This window comes from Sus scrofa, chromosome 6, assembly GCF_000003025.6.
Source record: "Sus scrofa isolate TJ Tabasco breed Duroc chromosome 6, Sscrofa11.1, whole genome shotgun sequence".
NCBI classification, from domain to species: Eukaryota; Metazoa; Chordata; class Mammalia; order Artiodactyla; family Suidae; genus Sus; species Sus scrofa.
This window is the reverse complement of record NC_010448.4, coordinates 95,135,050-95,156,224: the sequence shown is the minus strand read 5'-3', so window position 1 is coordinate 95,156,224 and position 21,175 is coordinate 95,135,050. Positions and strand designations below refer to the sequence as shown.

Genomic DNA, 21,175 nt, shown 5'->3' with positions numbered 1-21,175 from the left:
TAACGAGGATGTTTCTAGCCCATTTTGAGGTATAACAAGTCCCCGGAAGAGGGCTTTCTTAGGATGGAAGTAGATGTGATGAGAGTAAAGAGTTAATAATGTTAAGAAATGCCATTAAAGAATTAAGAATATGCAAGTAAAGAAAAAGAAATGCTTAAATAAACTACCTGTGCCTGTCCCCGGGAGCATGATTGGAAGAAATACAACTTTAACTTATTAAAGAAAGAGGAATGGACTATGTCAGGGAGACAGCCATGCTGCTCCGTCTTGAGAGCTGGTCTACCCACTTCAGTTTCCTTGCAATAAAGATGTCAATTTCTGTCTAACCCACAGCCAAACATCTCAGGCTCCAGAGACCAAGTGCTCAGCGTGGTCAAAGTTCTGAAAAGGACCAGAAGCCAGGACAGATGCTCCCGAACCTGACGGACAAGCTGAGGACAAGCTGAGGAGCAGGCCCAGGTGACTCCATGGCCCGATGACGCCGCCAACCCGATGCCCCTGACCTGGAGAGGAGGGAACAGAGCAGCGACCCTCGAGAAGAGAAGATATGACACAATTGCAGAGGAGTTACCCTATGACAGGAAGGTACTCTGTGGGAGGGAGGAGATAATAGCCAAGGATTATTAGATTCCTCCTTCATTCCTGAAGTACCTCCAAGAGAGACATTCTAGAGACAACATCGGAAAAGTCAGGCCTTCACCCTTCATTCCAAATTAGTTACATCAACAGATTATTTGCCCAGGTGAAACAGTTGAATCTAAACCCATTCTTAGCTTTACAATACCTGAAAGTGGCTTTTTTGTTTTTTTGGGTTTTTTTTTTTTTTTGGTAAATCAATTCATGTTCACAAATGCCCAAGTTTCACTCATGAAAAAAAAAAATGACATTTTTTTAGATTATTCTGGTTCCCTTATTTATAATTTTTTACAGAAATATGAGACTTTCCTGGCTTCTCATACAGGAAGAGTAATTTCCTACTACATACACATTTCTACTTTAATTTGAGATGTAGCTTGATCCCTGTCTTGCCAACTCTGTAATACACACTCAATAAACATATGCAGTTCTGCTGCTGATTTTACTAGCAGCACGCCTGAAGGAACAGTTCACAGGAGAAAATAAATGTAAGATTATTTGGATTAAATACTGGACACAAATCTTTTTAAAAAGTTAATAATGCTACAATAGCAAATTGGACAAATACTGCATTACATCTAAATAAGATCTGAATATCCTTAATTAAAATCCATTTTCAAATACATCCTTCTTATCAAAAGAAAACTCCCAAGGAGAAAAAACTTGGCTCAGGTCTACTTCCTTGATGTTTTGTTTTAATTCTCTTTGCATGACAGAGTGAAAAAGAAGCTAGTGTCAGCTCATCCTGTCAACCCCTGTTTTTCATGTTCTACACCCCACCTTTGGCTCCAACTATTGAATAAAAATAGGAGCACTGCAAAAGAAATTATGATGAGCGCTACGTGGCTCAGGGACATGTGGCTAGGCCCTTATTTCAACAGCATAGCCAAAGGACTCTTATTAGCAATTTAAGGAAAAAAAGGAAAAAGAACAAAACTGACTAAACTCTAAATGTGAGCCAAACTTTCCAACGATGACCCACAGCCCTAGAGTGTTCAAGGATATAAATAGCAGCAGCTGATAAGGTTACTCTTTTTCTCAGAAGCAATCACCCCGCTGATACAACACCCACCATGGAGTCCTGAAGCAGGTCTTCCAGGCGGGATAAGCTGGTGCTGTGGTCACAGGAGTACTTTCGTTTGATGGAGTCTTGGAGGTTCCTCAAGAATGACTCCAGGTCTCTGGCATCACTGAAGAACTGCAGGGATAGAGTGATATGTTTAGTGATAATAATCACTAAATGATTGTTGTTGTTTTAAGCAACTCAGATTTTGGGGGTTCTTTTCTTTTCTTTTCTTTTTAGGGCCACACGTACAGCATATGGAAGTTTCCAGGCTAGGGGTCGAATTGGAGCTGCAGCTGCCAGCCTACACCAGAGCCACAGCAACACGGGATCTGAACCACGTCTGCGACCTACACCACAGCTCATGGCAACACCAGATCCTTAATCCACTGAGAGAGGCCAGGCATCAAACCCTTGCTCGTCCTCATGGATACTAGTTGGGTTTGTTACCGCTAAGCCACAACGGGAATTCTGGCAACTCCGTTTTTGGGGTGGTGGTTTATACAGTAAAGGTTAACCGACAGAGACATGTTTTTAACCTCACCTTTCTATGTGCGTGCATGTAGATACATGCTAACATGCACGGTCACACACACAATCTCTTGCCCAAATGAAGAAGGTTATCCTCCTTATCCTCTCTGTTGCATTCATATACTCACACATGTATACACACTCAAATACACACAGACACACAAACTCAAAGCCCACATACCTGAAAGTAAGCAGCATTCTCCTTCACATGCTGCTCCACACACAAGCACAGCTGCTTCATCCACTGCAATTGGGACTGGACAGCGGCACTGTAGGCCTGCAGCAACCAAGCACATGGTGGGGGGGGGGGTGTCAACAGCCCTGCTACACAAGGTGCAACACACTCTTCAGCTACACCACACTGCCAGGGCCAGAGAGGCCAGCAGAAGACAGACAGAGATACTTGACTGGCAATGGCTCAATGCTTCCATGGGAAAGAGGCATAATTTTTTATCCAAAGTGGTTTTGGTAAAAGGTGTGACATAGAAAGGGGCTCTTCCACACTCAGTTGCAACTAAATGATCTGTCAGCAAAACCCCGGTGTAAACAAATCCCTCCCGGCTTCCTCCACTGCTTCTCTTCTCTAGGCACAGGCTCCACTCCAAGACCCAGGGACTGTCTAGGTAGTTAGTTGAAAATGTATGGTTCAAGTCACTCTCCCCAGGAATACAGGAGTCAGCACCACTTCTGCTGTTTCTCCTTAGACTACCACCAAAACTGTCTGTAGTCTTTGGGGGAGGGGGTAAAAAGGAAGAAGACCCAAGAACCATGATCCTGATACGTCCTCCCAGCTGCTCAGCAGGACTAGGTCTGAATACGTTTACAGTGACCCCCCCCCCAACTCCTGTCCCAGCACTTGACCTCACATCGTCCCATGTCACACACCTCTACTGTCTGCTTGGCTGGGTGGTTCTCCAGTGACAGCAGCTCGGCTGTATCTTGTAGAGACCGGAACACGTCCTGTTTCTCCTCTAGTTCCATTGTCAACTCCTGAAAATTAAATTCAGTTTTATCCAACAGGTGCTATAAAGGGAGGAGTAGCAACGAAGAAAAAGCTGTGTTCCTCGCTCTACTCTGAAGGAGCCCGCAACCCAGGGTTAGTGCCAATATGAGCTGCACAGACAGACATGCCAGAAGATTTCAGAGAAGAGCAAAATGCTGAAATTGCTGGTGAAAGATTCACAAAGGATAGGGGACCTGAGCAAGAGGAAGAACACGGGATGAGACTGAAGGAAAGGAAGGAGGGAGCGTGCCTGGAGTGGGCCATTCACAGTAGCACCCACCGAACTCAGCACTTGAACCACATATCTGACTGGCTGGCTTGCTCAGACTACCCCCTCAGCCTGTAGTGCCCTCCTCTGGCCCTCCTTTCTGTTAACACTGTAGGGCCCTCGGTTTAGATGTCAGCCCTTCTGTGCAGCTGGCTACTGATCCTCACGACTAGATTCGATCCCTTCTTGAGCACTTGATTCCTCTCTAAGCACTTTCTTTTTTGGTTTGTTTTTTGGGCCGCACCTGCAGTCTATGGAAGTTCCCAAGATAAGGGTCGAATTGGGACTACTCTGCTGGCCCACGCCACAGCCACAGCAATGCTGGATCTGAGCCACGTCTGTGACCTACACCACAGCTCATCGCAACTCAGATCCCCAACCCACTGAGCGATCAATGCCAGAGATCAAACCTGCATCCTCATGGATACTAGTTGGATTTATTTCTGGTGTGCCATGACAGGAACTCCCTCTGAGCACTTTCTTTATAACAGTCTAATTTCTGTTCTCATACAAACTATTTATTGTATTATAGTATCTTTCTTATTTACTTCAGAAGAATCATACACCACTGTCTAATGAAGTAAACATTATTAAACATCTTCCTAGGAGTTCCCTTCGTGGCTCAGAGGAAATGAATCTGACTAGTATCTATGAGGACGCAGGTTTGATCCCTGGCCTTGCTCAGTGGGTTAAGGAGCCATGGGCTGTGGTGTAAGTCACAGATGAGGCTCAGATCTGGTGTTTCTGTGGCTGTGGCATAGGCCAGAAGCTGTAGCTCTAATTCAACCCCTAGCCTGGGAGTCTGCGATATGGAAATACTAAAAACAGCAAAAAAAAAAAAAAATCCTACTTATATATATATACATATTTTCATTGAAAAGAATAAAAAGCATTGTCCCATTGTCCAATGCTGAATTTTCCTTCCATTTTACAAACCAAGAGATTGAGGCCAAAACATTATTATTATTATTATTATCATTATTATTTTGTCTTTTTAGGGCCACAATCGCAGCATATGGAGGTTCCCAGGCTAGAGGTCTAATCAGAGCTGTAGCCACTGGCCCACACCACAGCCACAGCCACGTCAGATCCTTAACCCACTGAGTGAGGCCAGAGATCGAACCTGCAACCTCATGGTTTCTACTTGGATTCATTTCCACTGCGCCACGACAGGAACACCCAAACATTACTGAATAAGTTAAAGAGAATTCGGAATTTGTGAGAAGCTGAGAATATACCTCAGTTAAACAATATTAAGTCCTATACTACATGCCTTGCTATATTCACTTACTAAATCTTAGCCTTTTACACAACGCTTTGAAGTGGTCTATTATTCCATTTTACAGAGGTTTAGGGAGATTAGATGACTTACCAAGGTCACGGAGCTAATAAGTGGAGGAATAAGAATTTGATGTTAGATCTACCTCATTCCAAAGCCTATAATCTTGACCACAAAGTTACATCGCCTCTGAAATGATTCACTTTTCAGAGTGCTGCTCTCTTCACCCACAATACTGCCTTTCTAAAGGCATTCTAAATAAATTCATTCTAGAGCTTAATTTCCCCTCTCTCCATGCACACTTCTCACATCAACAGATGCGTTAAGCAGGGTCCCTATTTCCATCTAGCAAAACACAAATCCAGAAACCCAAGCTCTCAGCAGACCAGCCCCTCAGCTCCTTCTGCTGCTATTACAAAATAGGACAGGTCTGTCATGCTCGACTCACAGAGAAGTAATTTTTCTTGGCTGGGATATTGGGATTGTTGTCACTCCAGTCATATGCTAGTTCTTCTTCCTCCTTCTCATTCAACCAGATCAACTCAGCTGTAGCTCTAGAGACAAATTTATGCAGGCTCTGAAGGTGCTCATCCGGAAGCTAGAAGTTTCCTAGACAAAGGGAGGATTAACAAGGTTAGGCTGCCAGCCTTTCATCTGGAGAAGATGGCACATTTGACATCAAAGCAAAGAATAGCTGAGGAAATAAATTTAGCCTTGCTTCTTAATCCCTGGGTGCTTCTCCGCAGACTTAAATTTAGTACAAGTTAGGTATAGGGCTCCCAGAGAGCCCCTGTCAATCCTCGCTAGAAGTGAGAACTCGCCAGGCCTTTGTGGTGCTCCCTAGATAAAGAATGACCCTGGGCCTGTCCTGTTCTGGTCAGTCTTGAAAGACAGGAGTCCCCTCCCTGTCAACCTCAAGCTTTCAGTGTTAATGTCTTGGCGGACACGAGAGCCACTGCTTAGGTGAAGTGTGATAATGAGGATAAGCTCAACTTACTTCAAACTTTCTGGGGCAGTGGTTTCTGATCCATTAAGAGAATTGAGAAAATATTATAATACATATGAACAACTGCACAGTAAACAATATAATCTATCAGACAGAAAACCAAAACAGGGCCAAACCAAGAACTTCCTGAATTAGGGATCCAGGTTCTCCATGAACAGAACAAAAGACAGTCAAAACTCACCTTCAATTTACAATACTGTGTCTCCAACTTTCCAAGAGTTTCAACATAACTGGTATGGAAATTTTGGGACATTTTTCCCTGATAAGAAAGGAATGAATTAAAAATATATTAGAGACAGAGTAAGTAAACTACATCTATGGTATGATTTCAGCTATGTAAATGTTATGTCTGCACAGAGATAAAGATTGGTTACTCTGAGAAAACAAAACACTTGACCAGCACACTTCCGGGTGAGATTTCATAGCTCAGAGCAACACTGAGTGAGGAACAGTTTAGCAGGGCAAGCACACTTGACAGACCTCCTGGTCCTGTGTTTCCAGAAATTCCGGGAGGTTTCCAAGCAAAACCCAGACCTCAAAGTATTCAGTTGACTTTTTTTTTTTTTTTTTTTCTTTTTCTTTTCGCTCTTTAGGGGCACACTTGCAGCATATAGAAGTTCCCAGGCTAGGGGTTGAATTAGAGCTGCAGCTGCCGGCCCACGCCACAGCCACAGCAATGCTAGATTCGAGCCAAGTCTGTGACCTACACCATAGCTCACAGCAATGCTGGATCCTTAACCCACTGAGCAGGGCCAGGGATCGAACTCACATCTAGTCGGGTTTGTTACCTCTAAGCCACAACAGGAACTCCTAATCAATTGGTTTTTGGAGAGGAAGGTCAAAATTTTGAGTGAGGAAGAGGAGAGACTGTTTAGTTTCTCTTACCAGCTCTCTATTGCAAGAAGATAGTGAAGTGGAAAAAGCATGAACTTCTGGAGCAGAGGGCCTGAGTTTGGAAACTGCATTCATGACTTACTAATTTTGACCTTAGCTTTCAGTATCACTATTCTTTTTTAATAAAAAGGGGCTAATAAAAAAAAACCTTTCTGGAGTTCCCATCTTGGCTCAGTGGTTAATGAACCCAACTAGCATCCATGAGGATGTGGGTTCAACCCCTGGCCTGGCTCAGTGGGTTAAGGATCTGGCATTGCTGTGAGCTATGGTGTAAGGTTGCAGACGTGGCTTGGATCCCACATTGCTGTGGCTGTGGTATAGGCTGGCGGCTGCAGCTCCAATTTGACCCCTAGCCTGGGAAGTTCCATATGCTGCGGGTGCGGCCCTAAAAAGCAACAAAACAAACAAACAAACAAACAAAAAAGACACCTTTCTCACAAAGTTATTTCAAAGAGTAAGAGACACTTCATGTGAAAAGGGGATTTAAGGTCAAGTGTGGCTCATGGGTAGCCCCCTTTCCCTGAGGGACAGGTACACCATGCATGGCCTCATCGTGCACCCACCCCACCCCCCATTATGGAGTCTGAATGCCCCACACCTCATAGAGCCTGGCCTCTTTGACACTCGAGCCCAGTTCTTCCACACTGGCATGGATGTGCTGCTGTGTTTCCAGCTGAAGCTCCACACTAGGCAGGTCATTGCCCCACTCTGCTCGTTCCAATTTCATCTAAAAAAAGAAAAATACAAATATAATTTATTGCTAAGTTGTCAGAAGAAGAAAACTGTCAGAATCAATGTTTGGACAAGGGGGCTAGGGATGGGGGTTGAGGAAAAAAGGACATCTAAACCATCTCCACTTTGGGCTCTTACAGGAAAGCAGGCCATAACCACCCCCAAGGAGCTGGAGACAAAACCTCAGCCACTATAGAAGCAAGAGTGGTCTTTTGTTGCTGCATCATGGGAACACATCCTTGAATTTACCAACCAGAAAGGTGTGCCCACAGGCTGCAATGCTTAACTTTGTAGTTGAGGCATTTCCCATCATGGGATCTCTGCATTTCATAATCAGAATGGAGATGAGAAATACGTATCTGTAGATACTATGCTTCATTCATGCCATCAACTATTCGTCAATGGAGGATAATCATAAAACAGTTAACTTGTCTTTGAACGGCTTTATTTATTGGTACAGGGGAATCTGATTATCAGGAGTTGGGAAGAATTTAATACAAAAGGGTTAGAAGGATAAGAGGACAATATTGAACTTGAACCATTATCCCAGACACATGTAAATGGTGCCCCTTAGAATTCTGATGCACAGCAGGCTTGGTCTTACACTTAAGAGCAAAGACAAAAACAGCAGTGAAGTAGGAGCTCCTCTGCCACTTCAGGAGGACACTTCAGGAAGGATGACCGAGATTTATAGATTCTGCAACTTCTCCCACTAGCTCCCACTTATAGCACAATTAGCCGAAGGGAAGAGATTCCTGAAGGGCTTCACATTAGAAAAGCCTATGCTATTTAGTATGGGATTTCAAGGCTCTGATCTGATCCAAATCCTTTTAAAATTTAGTAGAGGGGGGCTTGGGTCCTAGGAAGCATCAATAACTAGGGAAATCTATACAAGGGGCACAGAGCAACGGGTCCTCGTAGATGAGCTGCTGGATCCAGTAAACCTCCGTGTGCTGCACAAGCATCCAGAAGGTACACCCACCTGCATTTCTTCCACCCAAGATAGCAGTTCATACACAAATCGCAGATTGCCTTCATCTTCAGAGGAGGAAATAGACACAAGTTCAGCCCGAGTCATGGGCTTGCGGAACCAGGAGGCAGAAGAATGGGTTCCTTTGGTCAGGGGTTCTGCCTTCAGATGAGTAGTGGTTAAAGTAGAGGGTGGAACCAATTCAAGTGAAGTAAAGTGGCCCTTCCGGTACAAGTTTGTGCACTCCAGACGCAAGGTGACCAGCTCATCCTGCAGACGCATGACCCTGAAAAGAAGAGATTAAATCTGTAACATGGTTTTTTAAGGTAAAATCTTCCCTATCTATTTGACAAGGAAGAGGTAAAAATAAAAATGAGATCACATCAGGAAAAGTGTTCTGAGAAAGAAAAAGTGTTATGTGAATGCTATTAACATCTTCATCATTCAGAGTCGTCTTTGAGGCAAATGCTAAATTACAGTGTTAATTGGAAGGAAGTAAATCAACCCCAGTTTGTCTAACTCCTGGACGACAGAACAGAATAAACTATAGAACAGAAGTCCAAGGATGTGGCTCTTCATCTTGGCTCCATACAAAGATCCTCATCCCCTCTGTGGGGGTTGGTTTCCTCCTGTATGAAATATTGCACTGAATCACCCCAGCAATTCTAAAGCTGATGTGCTGCCACACCACTGCAGGCCCCCCTGAAATCTGTGGGGGTATAAGATGCTACAAAGATTAGGGAGTCCTACAAGAGCTGATTGGGCAGGGCCTGCCATAAAGGAAAACTATCCTTTACCATGAGAATTCTCCTGCCTAAAACTATCCTCTACCATGAGAATTTTCCTGCCTACAGTAAAGGGTGCTTTACTATATAGTATCCTACTGAGACACGGTCCTCTAATGTCCATATCACAAGATTCAATACCCAACTCTTTTTCCTTTTTTGGCTGTACCTGTGGCATGTAGATGGGCCAGGGATGGAAACCACACCACAGCTATAACCTAAGCCACAGAGGTAACAATGACAGATTCTTAACCTGCTGAGCCTCCAGGGAACTCCCAGTTCTCAACTTTTGATCCTTGGGCCTCAGCACCAGGCAAGCACTCTGTTGGAGTCCCACGTTCCTCACCTAAAAGCCAGCTCTTCCAGCTGGTAATAATTCTCATCCCGCAGGATCTGGAGATCCACCTGCAGCTGTCTGATGAGACCTTCGCACTCCTGAATGTACATGATGACATCTGACTCACACTGTACTGGTTGCCCTGATTCCAGGTGAGCAGCATCCTGAGAGAGAAAGAGAGAATAAGAAGGGAAACTCCCATCGCTCCCACCCACTAGGACCAAGGGAGCCAAGGGGTCACTGCCATTCCAAGAGAAAGGAAGCTGGATCCCTCTGCTGTTGATGTCCATCCACCCTTAGAGCACAGGGTAAGAGGTGGAAAACATGTGCCATAAGAGGTGAAACAAAACAGTCAGACTTACAGCCTGCAGTGTATTCTTAGCTAGTGTCAGTTTTTCTTCACAGTTCAAAGCACCATTCTGGATTTTGTTTGCAATCTGTAGCAGCAATTCCAGCCTAAAAATAAGATCATAACCACAGTCATGTGCAGGGCTCAAAGCAGCCCAGGAAGCAATGCCAGATGACCTTCAGGTTCTGGACCCACCTCTCTACAGCTGGCCGAAGCGATTTCTCTCGCTCTAGCATCTCAATGATGAGTTTTCCCCACTCTTCTTCCACATCATTAGGGTGATAACCCTGAGGCAGTTTAATTCGGCCAAATTCAATCCATACCTTAAAAAGATAAAAAAACAAAAACAAAAACAGAGAAACTCTTAGTCCAAAAATACATGCCCTCAGGCCCCAGTTTTAATTTATTCTTCATCCATGACTCCTTGCTTCTTTACCCAGCCATTGAACAGTTTTTCCCACTGTCTAATAAGAGAAAATAACTAAATATTTTAGCAGCACTTCACCTTCAGGTAAGAGCAAAAAAGTCACCTCCAAAATACAGAGACAATCTGCTTGAAAACCTTCCATTCCTTCTAAATTTTCCATAAATTCTCCTGCCCTCCCTATAACCCCCACTGTGGAGAGGTTAAATGCCCATCTCTGCAGGTTCAAATTCTCTAGGAATCAAATGTGAAGGAAAGTCTCTTTTCTTCCTTTCCTAGGGAGAGAATTAGCTTCCCTCTGAAAAAAAGGAAAACATCCATACAACTCAGGATTTCCGAATAAACATAAATATGCCATGTTTCAACAGCCCCTTAAAAAATAGAGGTGATTGATTCTTCCCCTTCACCTGAACTAGTCAAGTGCAGCCTAAGAGTGATGCTCAATATGTGACCCTGAGAATATTGCTATTAAAGCAAGTTAGAGAGAAGATGCAACGAATCGGTCTAAAAAGAGCTAACAGCAAACCTCAAGGCTCAGCAAAGGATAAGCTTCCTTACCTCTAATAGTTTATACAATTCTTCAATTCTTCCTTTTTCTCTCTCCTTGGCCAGAATTTCTGTTTCTTTGAAGTGTATATATTGATTATAAAGTGCCTACAAAGATCAATATTTGGTGAATATTGAGCAACCTGGCCCAGTTTTTCATACCACCTCACCCAGGTACCAGGAGCAACAAGCTCTGAGACTTACTTACTCCCCAGAGTGAATTCATAAAAAAAACAATTTAAGTTCATGACTTTACCTTTAGTTCAACAGGGTTCTGGGGAAAGGATTTATCTGACATCAGTATTGTATGCTGTTTGATCCAGGGAATGAGGGAGTCCACTCGGCTTTGGTATTCTTGCCACCTGGAGTCTACTTCCTATTGCCAAAGGGAAAATATCACACACCTTCTGGTTAGCGGTATGCAAGACACGCACAGGAGAAAGCAGCTCAGGCCACCCCAAACCACATAAAGTCCCTTCCACTAATTGCCTATATAGATGCAGCCATGCAGTTTATGCTCAGAGGCCCAGTTTCAGAGCTCCTCAAGGATTCTCAGGATGGGATTCAATTTCCTGACACCTAGAATAGCCTATGCTGGATGCTACACAATTAGTGATATCTGAACTCACTCCCAGGGACCAAGGACAAGAACTATGTATAAAGATGATGTATAAAGATAAAAGTGCACTGTAGACAGTGAGTGCTAAAGAAAGCTAGTCTAATCAGTACATTACTCCACCCAAACAAATCAAAGCCAGAAGGTATTTTAGGAAAGTGTTCTTTTACCGTAGCACTGATCCCTTCTCCACCCTCAGGGACTTTAGGGAAAGCATCATAAATCGAAGACACATAAGTGATTACAGACTTTTCATCTGGAGATGGCACATCCACATCTGAGAGACAAAGGACAAGAAATTTCTTAGAACAAAGGAACCTGCTGGGGAACGAATAATGAATACCTGCCAAACAGAATCAACTTTGGCCAGCTCTCACCTTCTGCATCCAGTAACCGGGTGACGCCCAGTCTTTCTGCTACTTCGAAAGCCTGTTCCAGATTCTCTCGGTTGCTCTGGATCTGTACCCTCTCCATATCTACCAGATCGGGTCTGTAAAAGTCCATCAAGGCACATGACAGGCACCCAGCTACACACCACACAGGAGTTCACACAAAGAACCCTTCTTAAAAGTACTCACAGCTAAAAAACACTGAGTTAGAGAGAGAGAGGAGGTTTAGAGGAGCACTAATCCTATTTTTTATTACACTCTAGGAGCCCAGTGCTCCCTAATTCTAAACTTACATGATGGTAGGTTTGTTGGATTTCAAGGGAACGGGCATGTTTATGACCAATAACAGTATAATGATTTTGATTTCTGTCATTCAAAATTCTTGTCTTCCTCACCCACTCCAAGTGAGTCCCTACTTCAGGCCCTTTGCACTTGTTTCCTCCAAGTGAAACACACTGACCCCCGAGGGCTGCGTGGCCCACTCCTCATCCATGGCTCTGCTCCACTTTCTCTTCAGACAGGCCACCTCTGACCACCTGTCCAAAACGCCACAACCCCTGCCACTCTCTCTCCTTCCACTGCACGAGTTCAATACATATTACTTTTTTTTTCTTTTTAGGGCCGCACCTGCAGCATATGGAAGTTCCTGGGCTAGGGTTCAAACTGGAGCTGCAGCTACTGGTCTACAGCACAGCCAAAGCAATGCCAGATCCGAGCGGCATCTGTGACCTACGCCACAGCTCACAGCAATGCCGGGCCCTTAATTCACTGAGCGAGGCCGGGGATCTAATTCACATCCTCATGGATACTTGTCAGGTTCTTAACCCACTGAGCCACAATGGGAACGCTACACATTCCTTTTTTAAATAAATAAAGTGAACCAGAGCCTGGGTTGTTAGTTGAGGGGAAATATGGCATTATAGCTAATTACAAAGAAGAGATAGGATGACTCCAAACCCACCCAAACTCCGCTGTGTTTACCTGTACCGGTGAATAAGTGCATTGAACATCTTCCCATCACTCCAGCAGGAGGAAAAGTTGGTGCATTTGATTCCTGTGTAACCAGCTGTCACCTTTTGGGTCCACAGGAGCAGCTTCTCCTTAGCTGACATGTCCCCTGATTCTCCACTAATGTAGATGTCAGAGATCTGCCAAAAAACAGGACGTGAGTAATTTAGTAATAAGATGATGTCCTTTAACCTTCTCTGCATACTTTATGGCCCTTCAAAGAGGGAGATCCAAGCCTGGCAGCACTTCAGATGACAACTCCAACATACTACTCTATTTGGTAGTTAAAGAAACGCAAATTAAAACTAGAAAAGGTCATTTTTTACCTAATTATCAAATTAGGAAAGTCTTTTTTTTTAGTGATACTATTCAGTATGGGAAAGAATACGTAAAATTGGGTATTCTCATACACTGCCACTGGTGAGAGTATAGAGGACATAAATTCTCTGGAGGGCAGTTTTTAATAAGTTTTAAAATATACATACACTTGATAGGAAATCATTAGAGAAATGTACCAGAACTTTTATATAAGAATGTATACCATAAGTATCTAGTCACTTATGGTAGAGCATGATAATGTGAGAAGAAGGAATGTATATGTGTGTATGTGACTGGGTCACCTTGCTGTACAGTAGAAAATTAACAGAACACTGTAAACCAGCTGTAATGGGAAAAAAAATCATAAATAAATAAATAAAAAGCAATGAAAAAAAATGTAAACCAGCACCAAAAGCAAAAGCAACAAAAGCAAAACAAAAATGGGACTACATCAAACTAAAAGGCTTCTGCACAGCGAAGGAGATCATCAGTAAAACGAAAAGGTAACCTATGGGATGGGGGGAAATGTTTGTATATTATATATCCGAAAAAGGATTAATATCCAAAACATATAAAGAACTCATTCAACTCAACATCAAAAAAACAAACAATCTGATTTAAAACTGATCAGAAGATCTGAATAAACAATTTTCTAAAGAAGACATACAGGGAGTTCCTGTCATGGCTCAGCGGAAACAAGCTGACTAGGATCCATGAGGATGCAGGTTCAATCCCTGCCCTCACTCAGTGGGTTAAGGATCCAGTGTTGCCATGAGCTGTGGTGTAGGTCACAGATGTGGCTCCGATCCCACGTTGCTGTGGCTGTGGTGTAGACTGGTAACTACAGCTCCGATTCAACCCCTAGCCTGGGAACCTCCATATGCCGGGTACAGCCCTAAAAAAAAAAAAATACAAATGGCCATCGGGTATTATGGAAAGGTGTTCAACATCACTAATCATTAGAAAAATACAAATAAAGACAAGAGATAAGAGTTGGTGAAAACATGGAGCAAAGGGAACCCTTGTGCATTTGTGGTGGGAATATAAACTGGTATTGTCCATATGGAAAACAGTACGGCAATTCCTCAAAAAATTAAAAATAGAACTACCACAGGATCTAGCAATCCCACTTCCGGGTATACATCCAAAGGAAATGAAAACAGGACATTGAAGAGATACCTGCAGTCCTACATTCACTACAGCATTATTCACAACAGCCAAGATATGGAAACAACCTAAGTGTCCATCAATGGATAGATGGATAAAGATGTGGTATTCAGCTACAAAAAGGAAACTCTGCCATTTGTGACAACATGGATGAACCTTGAGTGCATTATGCTGAGGATGAATAAGCCAGACAGAGAAAGACAAATACTATGTGGTATCACTTATACATGGAATTCTTTTAAAAGTCAAAGTCATAGAAACAGCAGAATAGTGGTTGCCAGGGACTGGGGTGGGTGAAATAGGAAAAGGATCGAAAAAGGATAAAACTTTCAGTTGTAAGTTGAATAAGGTATGCGGATCTAATGTAAAACATGATCACTATAGTTGATAAAGCCGTGCTATGTAAGTGAAATTTCGTAAGAGTTTAGAACTTCAATGTTCTCACTAAATCAGTGAGGTGGTGGACATGTGAGTTAACCAGACAGTGGGAATCCTTTCTCAATATATACATACAGGTATACCTTGGAGACACTCAGGGTGGGTTCCAGATCATAGCAATAAAGGGAATCACAATAAAGTGTGTCACACACGATTTGGTTTCCCAGTGCATGTAAAAGCCATGTTTATAGTATACTATAGTAAATTATATGTGCAATAACATTATGCCTAAAAAAAACAATTAAACCCTAATTTAAAAATACTTTATTGCTAAAAATGCTAAACATCATCTGAGCCTTCAGGGAATAGTAATCTTTTTGCTGGCAGAGGGTTTGAAATATTGCAAGAATTACCAAAATGTGACACAGAGCCAGAAGTGAGCAAATGCTGTTGGAAAAGTGATGCTGAGTCTTGATTGACACATGGCTGCCACAAAACTTCAATTTGTGAAAAACACAGTATCTGTGAAGTACAATAAAACGAGGTATGCCTGTATATCAAATTGCCAAGATGTATGCTTTGAATATCACAATTTTGTCAATTACACTTCAATAAAGCTAAAATAAAAAAGAATTTTTACTAAAATATGATAAATATTTTGTAGCAAAAAGCTATAAAGAGCTTAAACCCTAAATAATAGTCATATATATACATAATGTAATAAATGCACATATGTGTATATGTAATACACCAAACTAGTGGTAGTAATAGGTGATTTTTATATTTACCAAGTTTTCTACATTATGTATATTTTTATTTTTTTGCTTTTTATGGCCGTACATGCAGCATATGGGAATTCCCAGGCTAGAGGTCGAATCGGAGCTGTAACTGCCAGCCTATGCCACAGCCACAGTCACGCAGGATCCAAGCCACATCTGCGACCTACACTGCATCTCACAGCAACACCGGATCTTTAACCCACTGAGCGAGGCCAGGGATTGAACGTACGTCCTCATGGATACTGGATGGGTTCGTTACCTCTGAGCCACAACAGGAATTCCCTATGTATATTTTTATACTGAGAAAAAAGGTTGTTTAAAGAAATCTCCAAAAATCTAGCACAGAACCTACTTTAGAGAAATGGCAATGTGAGAGAGAAGGAAGTGTGTGCCTTTGATTCCACGCTGACCAAGATTTGAATTTCAACTTCAACTGTGAGCTGGGCCTCAGTAATAGCATCTGTAAAGGGGGAATCATACCTACTCCCTTTCAGGATTGCTGTGATAATCAATGAGATTGCCTAACTCCCACAGCACTGACAGTCTGTATCATCAATTAAATGTTTTACCTTGCATTATTGGCTATAATTTGATATATCTGATCTTGATCATCTCCCTACAACTAGCTTTCCTGAGGAACTGATACCACAACTTAACAATTGGAATGATCTAAAATCAAACAGCAGCTGCTATGAAGGAGAGCTCCTCAACACAGGATATGTCCTAGCAGATGCTGGGATGCTGAGGAAGAAATAACCTCCAGCTCTGAGACTCGGTGATCACAGTCCTTCTGTATTATCACCCAGTGCACCTGGTGTTGTGAGGGTCATACTGTGGACACAATGTGCTTTAATTAGTATTTACTTGGTGAATAAACAAAATAATAAAAATAAACAAAGGTATGTGGGGATAAGACCGATCTAGAATCCTGAGACATTACTTTTTTGACAGCAAACTTACTTAGCAAATAAGGTACAGTGTATAATCAAACAAGCCAAGGACTGAATAACGGATCTTGGTGCCCAAGCCATCATCCTGTGAGTCCAGTGTAACACCCCTTCACTAGTACCAATTCTATTCCAGTTCTCCTTAACATTTCTAGCTGTTTATTTCAGTGGCTAAGTGCCACTCACACTGACATAACCCAGCTCTTTCACTACAGGACTTCACATGCTTATTAAGGCAAAAGATTGCTGGGAACAGGAAATAGATTTGCTGAAGTGAAAAGGAATAGAATCTGAATAAGCAAAATGAAATGTGAATATTTGGATTCTTTATCCCAAAAGGAAATTCCAGTTAGTCAACTGATAGTGTATATACACAATAGCAGAGTCAATATCTCTGATGGCATCTCTCATCTGCCAATCACAATATCTTTGTATATTGCATTGGAAGCAGCCTGATGAACAGCTGGACTTCAGATTCTCCACATAGCTATAATGAGACAGGGAAATGTTGAGATCCCTCAGGGAAAGGAAAAATACCCTGTTTGGATTAGGGCCCTTCCAAGACTGTGATCTGGATGAAAAAAATGGGATTATCATCACAATCATCTCAGTAATTAAATTTGGCTTTTGTCCATCTCTTCACGTAATACTCACATGTGACTGCACGGTGCTGTCCTTTGGGCTATGCAGAAGCTTTTACCTTAATCTTCCTAATGCAGAATTCCAGCTTCAGTATCAAGGAGCTTTCTCCCTCATCTGGGTATTTAAAAGGATGCCATTTGGAGAGGGAGCCTCATTACCATCTCAGAGACTAAGCCTGTCTACTTGAATTCTCTTTCAAGCACACTCCCCATGGCTTGATTAATCCTTTCTCTGAAGCATACCTAGAAACGTAATATGTTCTAATAACCCAATAAATATTTATTGAACATCTCATCTGTGCCCCATTCTATGCCAGGCACCATATGCCAGGCACCACAGAGAAGAACACAAAAAAGTCGATCACCATGTATTCATTCTGCTGTGATTTTTTTGAGCAACAACTATGTTCCAGGAGCTGTGTTCAAGTTCTTGGTGTCTCGAGACAAAAGCAAAACCTCAGGCCTCAAGCTCAAGCAATTTAGTAGGGGAGACGATGTATCACACATAGAGATCAATGCTGTGACAGAAACAAGCAAGTAACCCAAACTAGCAGTGCCAGGGAACTCCCGAACAAGATAGCACCTATGTTGAGTTTTAAGATCTAAGCTGGAGGGAGTTTCCGTTGTGGAACTGTAGAAACGAATCCAACTAGTATCCATGAGGATACGGGTTCGATCAGTGGGTTGGGGATCTGGCATTGCTGTGGCTGTGGTGTAGGTCAGCAGTTGTAGCTCTGATTTGATCCCTATGCCACATGAATGTGGCCCTAAAAAGAAAGCAAAAAAAAAAAAAAAAAAAAAAAAAAAAAAAAAAAAAAAAAAGATCTAAGCAGGAGTCACCCAGGTGAAAAAGGGAGAAACAAAAAAAATAGACAAAGCACTGGGAACTATACCTAGTCACTTATGATGCAGCTTGATGGAGGATGATGTGAGAAAAAGAATATAATATGTATGTGTGACTGAGTCTCTCTGCTGTACCACAAAAAATTTACAGAACACTATAAACTAGCTATAATGGAAAAAATAAAAATACTTTAAAAAAGACAAGCTTGCCCTGAAAGAACTTAATTTTGACATGCCATATCTGCCTAAAATAAGGCTACTTCAAATATAAGGCAGTCCCAAATCTTCACAAATGACAACAGATGGATGGAAAAGAGAACTAGAGGAAGGGAAGGTTTGTGGCCCCTTAACTATATAAACTTTTAGAAGGTGATTTACACATATGCAAATATTTAAAATAATAAACTTATTTACAAAGCAGGAAGAGACTCACAGACACAGAAAACAAACTTATAGCTACCAAAGGGGAAAGATGGGTGGGGATAAACTAGGAGTCTGGGATTAGCAGATACAAACTACTATGTAACAAATAGATAAACAACAAGGTCACTGTATAGCGCAGGGAACTATATTCAGTATCTTGTAATAAACCATAATGAAAAAGAATATGAAAAAGTATACATAAGTATACATATATATACACACAAACACACAAAACTGAATCACTTTGCTCTACACCAGGAACCAACACAACACTGCAAGCTCTACTTCAATAAATAAAAAAAATAAACAGTATGTCTACTGCATTTAGTATTCATGCTTCTTTTTACCTTTATATTTCATGGAATTATGTTATTCAAATTCTTCACATACATCTTTGTCATTAATGTTTTTCATTAATAAATCCACTTAAAAATAACAAAGCTACTTTTTGAATAAATTTTCTAGAAAATACCATCTACATTTCAAGAATTCTGAGATATAAGAGCAATTTTCTGAATCCATACTATCCCTGGAAATTTCATCCCCAGCCATAAGAATCCAACTGCATAACATTAGATTAGTTTTTTTGTTTTGTTTTGTTTTGGTTTTTTTTGCTTTTGCTTTTTAGGGTTGTACCCACAGCATATGGAAGTTCCCAGGCTAGGGGTCAAATTGGAGCTACAGCTGCTGGCCTATGCCACAGCCACACCAGTGTAGGATCCAAGCCATGTCTGCAAGCTACTCCACTGCTCATGGCAACGCCGGATCCCTGATCCACTAAGCAGGGACTGAACCTGCATCCTCTTTGATACTAGTCAGATTCCTCATGGATACCAGTTTCTGCTGTACCACAATGGGAACTCCCTGGATTAGTTTTCCTTTTTTCCATTCATTCAATAGTATTTGTTCATAATTTTCATAATGTGATCACCTGCTCTGTATGTTTTATAAGTGATATGGGTGATGTTTTTAAATTTTTTAATGTGATCAAGACATATACAATCATTACATTCAACATTTCAAATTAGGAGGTTATATTCTCAAGAACAACAGCTAAAACTTAAGATTTCTAGTCATTCTTATTTAACCAATTATGTTAGTTCATCTATACCAAAATTGGTATTGACTGAACTGGCATACAGTGACACAAATTTATTCATCCTTTTTCAAGTACTGACCATAAGTTCAATAACAAGAAAGATTTTATAAAAAGTCAAATACAAAGACAACCCTTTTTTTTTTTAAAGGCTAATTTCTGAAGGAAAAGAATCTTACCTTATATTTAGTCATATGTGGTAAAGTCACATGAAAGAGTTCCACATAATTTAAGGCCTCAAAAGAGCAACAACAATATAGTAATATTCAACAGCGGATCTCAACAGAATGAAAAATTATATGGGCTGGAGTGCTAAAAATACTTCTTAGAGTTCCTATTGTAGCTTAGCCGTAACCAACCTGACTGGTATCCATGAGGACACAGGTTCAATCCCTGGCCTCAATCTGTAGGTTAAGGTTCCAATACTGCTGTGGTGAGCTGCAGTGTAGGTTGCAGACTCGGCTCAGATGTGGTGTTGCTGTGGCTGTGGTGTAGGCCTGCAGCTGCAGTTCTGATTCAACCCCTAGCCTGGGAACTTGCATATGCCATGGGTGTGGTCCTGAAAAAGCAAAAAAAAAAAACAAAAAAACAAAAAACCTTAAATAAGTATGATTTAAACTTATCCTTGAAGGATGTTATAGAACAGACAAAGGGAAAGAAGAAAAGAATTCTAGGTAGAGAGTGGATACAAACAAAGATTAGAAGCTGAAACAGGAGTAGCAGATGGTTAAGGGACAGACCTGTTAAAAGGGAACTGGGAACTGATATAGGAGAAAAAATTAGAGAGATCATGGGGGCGGTGGAATGCTGGACTGAGGAGTTTGGACTCTGTAAGTCTATATAAGTCTCAGGGAATGGACTAGGTGTAATGAGCTGATAGGTACCTGATTCACACATCCTAAAGGTCCTAGCTGACTTCATTCCACCGCAGTGAAGGCATCAGACTTTCATTCAAGAATCAGGTCACGGCACAACACAAATTACATTTGTTCATTACAAATGCCTGGCTAGAGGGATCATTGTGCAGCTATGTTTATTATCAACAGAAGAGTTAGATAAAGATCAAGGGTGTCCTTTCAATACTCAAGTTGAGTCATAGAGGTTTCTCTAGGGACTGTAAGTAGAATGGAAATTCTGGGTCACAGAATTATGGACATTTTAAAATTCTCCCAGGAGTTCCCCTTGTGGCTCAGTAGTAACAAACCCAACTAATATCCATGAGGACACAGGTTCCATCCCTGGCCTCGCTAAGGGGGTTAAGGATCTGGCATTGCTGTGAGCTGTGGTGTACTTTGCAGACAGGGCTGGATCCCATGTTGCTGAGGCTGCAGTCTAGGCTGGCAGCTTTGGCTGTAATGTGACCCCTAGCCTGGGAACTTTCATATGCTGCAGGTTTGGCCCTAAAAAGGCCAAAAAAAAAAAAAAAAAAAAATTCTCCTAAATATTGTCAAAGTGCTGTCTAAATAACGGTACCAATTTAAACTTCTATCCGCAAGGGTCTGAAGAGAGTTTTACATCACTATATGTATATCTTTGCTTACGTTTTATATTTTCAGATTTTTTTTGTCTTCTGCCAGTCTGGTGGGTATAAAATGGCATCTTGCTGTATTTTTGACAGCCAACAAGAAGAAGGCCTATATATGCGGCATCTGGGTTTTTCCCTTTTTTGTGAATTGCTTATTCCTGGGCTTTTCCCTATTTTTCTGTTAGGGTGTTATCCCTTTTCTTTCTTTCTTTTTTTTTTTTA

The 21,175-nt window shown here is 41.7% G+C and overlaps 1 protein-coding gene across 1 annotated transcript in view; it reads right to left on the bottom strand.

Moving 5' to 3' along the window:
• MACF1 (microtubule-actin crosslinking factor 1) overlaps nucleotides 1-21,175 on the bottom strand; it is a 357,742-nt gene that overhangs the window by 161,902 nt on the left and 174,665 nt on the right. Inside the window, 16 exon segments of the mRNA XM_021095983.1 lie at nucleotides 1,709-1,834; nucleotides 2,412-2,507; nucleotides 3,116-3,220; nucleotides 5,229-5,368; nucleotides 5,371-5,389; nucleotides 5,968-6,045; nucleotides 7,279-7,407; nucleotides 8,395-8,668; nucleotides 9,514-9,668; nucleotides 9,867-9,960; nucleotides 10,049-10,176; nucleotides 10,836-10,931; nucleotides 11,080-11,199; nucleotides 11,610-11,716; nucleotides 11,817-11,929; nucleotides 12,810-12,976. Of these exon segments, the coding sequence (XP_020951642.1) occupies nucleotides 1,709-1,834; nucleotides 2,412-2,507; nucleotides 3,116-3,220; nucleotides 5,229-5,368; nucleotides 5,371-5,389; nucleotides 5,968-6,045; nucleotides 7,279-7,407; nucleotides 8,395-8,668; nucleotides 9,514-9,668; nucleotides 9,867-9,960; nucleotides 10,049-10,176; nucleotides 10,836-10,931; nucleotides 11,080-11,199; nucleotides 11,610-11,716; nucleotides 11,817-11,929; nucleotides 12,810-12,976 (1,947 nt within the window).